General features: G+C 41.1%; 1 protein-coding gene across 1 annotated transcript in view; it reads left to right on the forward strand.

Moving 5' to 3' along the window:
* Nucleotides 1–6,400, forward strand: part of Aebp2 (AE binding protein 2) — a 37,683-nt gene that overhangs the window by 6,186 nt on the left and 25,097 nt on the right. The window contains exon 2 of the mRNA XM_026787909.1: nt 3,331–3,538. Within this exon, the coding sequence (XP_026643710.1) occupies nt 3,331–3,538 (208 nt within the window). The remainder of the gene's footprint in view (nt 1–3,330; nt 3,539–6,400) is intronic.

Genomic DNA, 6,400 nt, shown 5'->3' on the forward strand with positions numbered 1-6,400 from the left:
TGCGCCACCATCGCCCGGCTCACCTCACTTTTTTTAATGCCTATTTTACGTTACTTTTTCTGCAATTTATAAAAATACTTTGTTATTGTTGTTTGTGTGTTTGTGTCTGTGTTGGGTACATGTGAGTGCAGGTGTCAGAGATGAGATATCCCTTGGAGTTGCTATTGAAGCAGCCGCTCAGAGTGGGTGACTGACAACAGAACTTGGGTCCTATGCAAGAGCTGTCTTCAGCCCCCTGGAAATGTGAACAAAGTGAAAGGTCACACTTTAGAATTGTGTTAAAGTCAGGTGTTTCCACTCTTAGTCTGAACACGGTTATGATTGCTCTGTCTCTGACGAGATGAGAACTGAGGATGGAGTCATGCTAAAGAGCTGTGTGCTTCAGAAACAAACTCTGAAGTGGGGAGTGAGTGGCCGAGAGTAAAGCAGCTTGCTTGTTTTCCACAGACTGCATTTCATCATTGTTGCATAAAGTCCCATTTGACCAATTTAGTGAATGCTGCTGGGTCTTGGGGAGAAAAATCCTTTGTCTTTCTCGAGAAAAGTCATTGTGAGGATAGACAGTAATCTTTATTTTGATTAGAAAAACCCATTTTGGCTGTTTGGTTTACAATGATAATGGGTTGTAATTAGAGTAATAATAGTAATGCTATCTTGGTTTTGGTTTTAATGTGCTTCTAATTTTTTTATGATCAGCTCAGTGTGACAGCCATATATTTTACTTACCTTAAGCGGTCTCTCCAGCCTCTCACCCTGAGTTTTTATTTATTTTTTGAGACCGTGTCTTACTTTGTAACTCTGGCTGACTTGGAACTTACAAGGATCTACCTGCCTATGTCTCCCAAAGGGCTGACATTAAAGGCCTGCACCACCATGCCTAGCTAGAGCAATCCTATTAAATGGCAGGCAGTATTAATAGGTAAACAGAATCGCCTATTACCAAAATTGTGTTTTCCTTGTTAACAATTAAATTCAGGATCTTTTGTATGATCTTAAGGCGATCTACAATTCGCTTAGTCGTAGTGTGCTCTTCCTCACTCAGGAAGCTGCAGGTTTTCTAGACGTGGCTCTTGCTTTATGACCTCAAAGCCAGCCTGGGCTACATAGCAAGATCATGAGTAAAAAACAACCCAACAAAGAAACCTAAGGTTATATTGTTCACTATGTGATCCTATTAAATTCGCTTAGACCTAAAAATTTCCCTTCCATTTTAAAGAGCTAGTTCCAGGACAGGCTCCAAAACCACAGAGAAACCCTGTCTCGAAAAACCAAAAAAAAAAAAAAATAAATAAAGTAATTCCATTTTAAACAATTTTTATTCCATATATGTATGGTCGTCTGTTTATTATTTCCCTTCTCCCTTCTTGAGACACAGGGTCTCATTGTTCAGACTAGCGTGGAATTGACAGTTGATCAAGCTGCTTGTCCCTAATTAAGATTTCCCTCAGTATCTTGAGGTTGTATCTAGTAGACAAGGGAAGCTAAGTAGGAGACTACCCTTGAACTTTATGCAATCTTCCTGCTGCCCTCTGAAATGCAGGTTTCCAGGTGTGAGTCATGTACCTGGCCTCTTGAGGCTGACCTCCTCCCCCGCTAGAGGGTTACAGACGTGTCACACTAAGTGGCTAGCCAGCCCATGGTCTGTCCTAAAAATGGGACTTTTGGAATACTTGTTTTATAGGCTATAGATGTGGTTCTGTCCCTCACTCCCTACAGCCACTAGGAGTTTGTGATAACTAGGTGAATTGGAGAGGTCCTAAAGATCGTGATTTTTGTTAATAGGGGAAAGAAAGCTTGATCTGTTAGAGATTAGGGAAATTCTTACTGGAAGCCTCAAGTCAGAACTCATGTCTTGAAGGGTTTGGAGTGTGCATTCTCTTAAGTTCATGGTACCTTAATCCTTTCTGGTCAGGCTAAGAGCTCAGTGGTTTTCCAGCCCTTTAATATAAAAGTGCTGTTATCACAGTAGTAGACATTTTGATGTCTGTTGTTGAGAAAATAGAATTTAAAAACAATTTACAGGGTACAGTGCTGCAGTTAGAATAAATTCTAGTGTTCTCTACTGCCCAGCAGGGCAATTATTGTAAATAACAGAATAGCTGAGAGAGAGTTGGGTGTACTACAAAAGATGATGAGTGTTCAAGGTTATGGGATGTTTATTAGCCTAGTTTGCTTATCGTCCTTTGTACAGTTATTGAAACATCTCTTTACCCTATAAATATACACAGCTATGTATCAATCAAAATTTTAAAAATTAAGAATTTTGGGGGAGGGGGAGGGAAATGGGAGGCGGGGAGGAGGTGGAAATTTTTTCAATAAAAATATATAAAATTGAATTTCCAGTAATGGTTGAATTTTTTTCCTCAAATGAAAATTTGTATGGAACCCCAGTACATAAAAGTTAAAATGATATTTAATTACAATTGATTGGGGAGGCATATCTTTAACATTGTTATTTATGTTGCATTTTAATTTACTTCATGTGCATGTGTAAAGACATACATGCTGAAGCATGGGTGTGGCGGTCAGAACAGCTTTGCAGGAGTCCGTTTGCTCCCTCATGTTAGGTCTTGAGCATGTTGTTGAACAAGTGCTAGTCACTGAGCTGTGTCCCCTCAGCTCTATCGATATTACTTTGTTTTGTTTTGAGACAGTCTCAGATTGTAACCCAGGCTGGCCATGGTGAACCTCTCCTCAGCCCCTTAGTGTGGAGATTACAGGTGTGAACTCCCCAGTTTCAAAGTGAGTGTTTCTTTTTAATTTGTTTGTAGCGGAGGGGGATCTTGCATTTCATATTCTATCTTCACCTACTAAGTAGTAGAATTATAGCCTGGTTTATGTGGTGTTAGAGATTGAAACCCAAGAGGTCTATGCATTCTAGGTAAGCCATCTGAGCTATGCCCCTAGCTCATTTTTTTCTCCCCCCTTTTTGTGTTTTGTCTTTTCTTTTTCATTCTCATTCTGTGGTGTGTGTGTAATGGTTTGACTTGTAGGGTCTAGCTTATGCTAACAAATGTTCTCCCATTGCCTACGTGTCTGGACACTGTTCACTCCTTAAGATTTATTCACGGTGGATCTTATTCTTACTCTCTCCCAAGCTGTTCAAATTCTTGTAATCCTGCCTCAGCCTCCCAAGTACTAGGATTATAGTCAGTACCCACGGCACCCAGCTTTATTTAGTTTTTGAGGCCCTTATACTTCATTGCCAGCTAATTTCAAAGTGTTGTGTTGGAATGGAGAATTTTGGTCACTTATTTGTATAGAGCAGAATGTTAAATATAATAATGTTGGTAAATTTCTAGGAGTAACAGCCTTTTTCTTCTCTTGTAGCATAAGCAGTACTCTAATGGACGTAGACAGCACAATTTCCAGTGGGCGTTCAACTCCAGCAATGATGAATGGACAAGGGAGCACTACTTCTTCAAGCAAACACATTGCCTATAATTGTTGTTGGGACCAGTGCCAGGCGTGCTTCAACTCTAGCCCAGACCTGGCAGACCACATCCGTTCCATACACGTAGATGGTCAGCGCGGAGGGGTTGGTTTTACCATTTTGTTTTTCATTCTGTTTTGATTATATTCACTTATTGCTAATAGAATTTTATTTTTCTCTTAATAAAGGAATTGGGAATTTCCCCCCTCATTTTCTGTTACTTGCTAGGATTATATGAAAGTAGGATATGTAATTTTTTGGGTTTTGGCTTGCTCCTAGATAATGTTTTGAAGAAATGAGCCCTTTAAAGTTGTAGTTCTTACAAATGCATAAAAGGATGCAGTGAGTTCCCAGGTTCAGATACTGAAGGGAAAGCATCTGGAAATGAGCACCACTCTGGCGACTCTTGGGAAACCTCAGTCAGCACATGGAGCTCATACTGCAGAGGGAGCTTCTCATTTGTGAGCAGTGTCTGGACATCCCTCCTAGGTCAGGGGTTCATGTAAGAGGAGATTCTGATTAGTCAGCTAACCTGTACCTTCCGGAGTATATTTAATTTTGTCAATCTAATATCATGGGATGGGCAGTGGATATAGAGCCAGTCAAGTTCAAAGTACATTAACTTTTTTACAGGGTTTCTCTGTGGCTTTGGGGCCTGTCCTGGAACTAGCTCTGTAGACCAGGCTGGTCTCGAACTCACAGAGATCCGCCTGCCTCTGCCTCCTGAGTGCTGGGATTAAAGGCGTGCGCCACCATCGCCCGGCCTAACTTTTTTGTTTTATTTTCATGTAGGGTCTTACTCTGTAATCTAGGATATCCTTGCCTGAGTAATTCTCAACTATGTCTAGTTGGCCATAGTTAGTACATTTTTCAGAAACTGATATTACCTTGTAAATACAGATAATACTAGGCCATGTATCTTACTAGTCTGCCTTTTCTGCTTTTGTTCATTTGAGATAGGGTTCCATTCACTATGTAGTCCTGGCTGGCCTAGATCTCACTATTGTCTTCTTCACTGAGGTAGACTGATTGATGCTAATATGGTTTAAATTGTAGTTCAAGCGAGTGACTCTCTGGAACCAGATCGATACTTAAAATATTGGGGTGGAGTGTAACTCGGAGAATGCTTGGGTGGCACACTTGGGACACTGCTGAATCACTGGGACTAGACTAGGCTAACATTTTGTCATCAGTGCAGTTGCCTTTCAAGCTGGGTGCTGTGGCATAGCACTTGAGACAGGCAGACTGGCCAGCCTGGTCTGTCTACATAGTGTTCTAGGACAGCCAACAGAAAAGTCAAGAACACCAACCAAAATTTCTTTTAAAAAATAATCATCATTCTTATAATGAGGAACCTGAGGAGTAAATGGTTGTCTAAGTTTCATGTCTGAGTGACCCTCAAGTGGCATACTTCCACTTGGTCTACTGGTGAACTCTGTTCACCTTAACTCTTTGACTGGAGTGAAATCCAGTTCCCCTCCTGGTCCAGCAAATATTAGTATCTTACCACATCTTAACCACTTTGGTTTCCTTTTACAGATAACGCCCTCTTTTTATTTATTTATTTTTTTCAGTTTTTCTAGACAGGGTTTCTCTGTAGCTTTGGCACCTTTCCCTGAATCCACTCTGTGCACCACACCCATATATTGCCTTTGGAGGGCAGAAGGGTAGACCAGATGCCCTTGGACCTTGAGTGACAGACAGAAGTTAGCCACCAAATTAAATGCTAGGACGGAACCTGAGTCCTCCCAGAAGAGCAGCCCGTGCTCTCAATCACTGAACCACCTCTCTAGCCCCAGTTATTTGGTTTTGAGATAGAGTCTCACATGTAACCTCAGAACCTCTCTAACTAGGCATCATCCTGCCTCAGCCTTGAAAAGTACTTTTATACTTGATTTTTAGAAATACTTAATATAAAATGATTTTATTTTTCTGTTGCTGTTGTTGTTGTTCTGAGGCAAGGTTTCACTATGTAGTCTTGACTGAAACTTGCTATGTAGATAAGGCTGACCTCAAACTCACGAAGATCCAACTCTCACGGCCTCCCAGTGAAGGGAATTAAAGGTTTGCCTCATCATACTCAGCAGTAGGCCCTATAAATCAATTAAGGTTTAGCTATTTTAATAAATCCACAGTCCATTCTCTTGTGATATGGAGAATCTTGTGTATTATTGGGAATACTGGGTAAAACAGTAACACACTAACCAGTGTGGTACATGCCTATATCCCAGAACTCAGAAGACAAAAAGTGCCACAAGTCAAGGCCAACAAGATAAACCCAAAAAGTTCCAGGCCAGAATCTCAAATCACACCCATGCCATTATGGGAGTATCCAAAGTACAGACACAATTTATTATACGTGACACAAAAGCTTTGTTTTTACCCCTCTTTTTTAATTATACAAAACATACACATTTTGAAAAAGAGTATTTAGAAAAATACCATAAAGCAAACCATAGCCACGCATGAACAACTACATTTGTGCCTTAGGTTCTGCCTTCCCCTTCTGTATCTGATCCTTCTCTCTTCCCTTCCCCTCTCCTGTTGATTCCTTGCTTTGAGAGACAGGGTCCCTTTTTAATTAAGAGTAGTCACTTGAAATTTTAGATTAATAGAGCAGGAGAGGTTCAGTCAGGAGGATCATAGAGGGCAGCCTGGGCTACACTGAGGGTTCCTATCTCAAAAGACCCAGCCATCCAATTTTGAGAAAGAGTTTCACTATGTAGACCAGGCTGCCATTAAATTCACAGATCTACCTGCTTCTGCCACCTCAGTGATAGGTTTAAAGGCGTGTTGCTCACTATACCCAGTAGATTTCTTTAAGTAAACTCTTTTGGTTTTTCGAGACAGGGTTTCTCTGTGGCTTTGGAGCCTGTCCTGGAACTCGCTCTGTAGACCAGGCTGGTCTCGAACTCACAGAGATCCGCCTGCCTCTGCCTCCCGAGTGCTGGGATTAAAGGCGTGCGC

The sequence above is a fragment of the Microtus ochrogaster genome (genome assembly GCF_000317375.1).
Source record: "Microtus ochrogaster isolate Prairie Vole_2 chromosome 14 unlocalized genomic scaffold, MicOch1.0 chr14_random_2, whole genome shotgun sequence".
NCBI lineage: Eukaryota > Metazoa > Chordata > Mammalia > Rodentia > Cricetidae > Microtus > Microtus ochrogaster.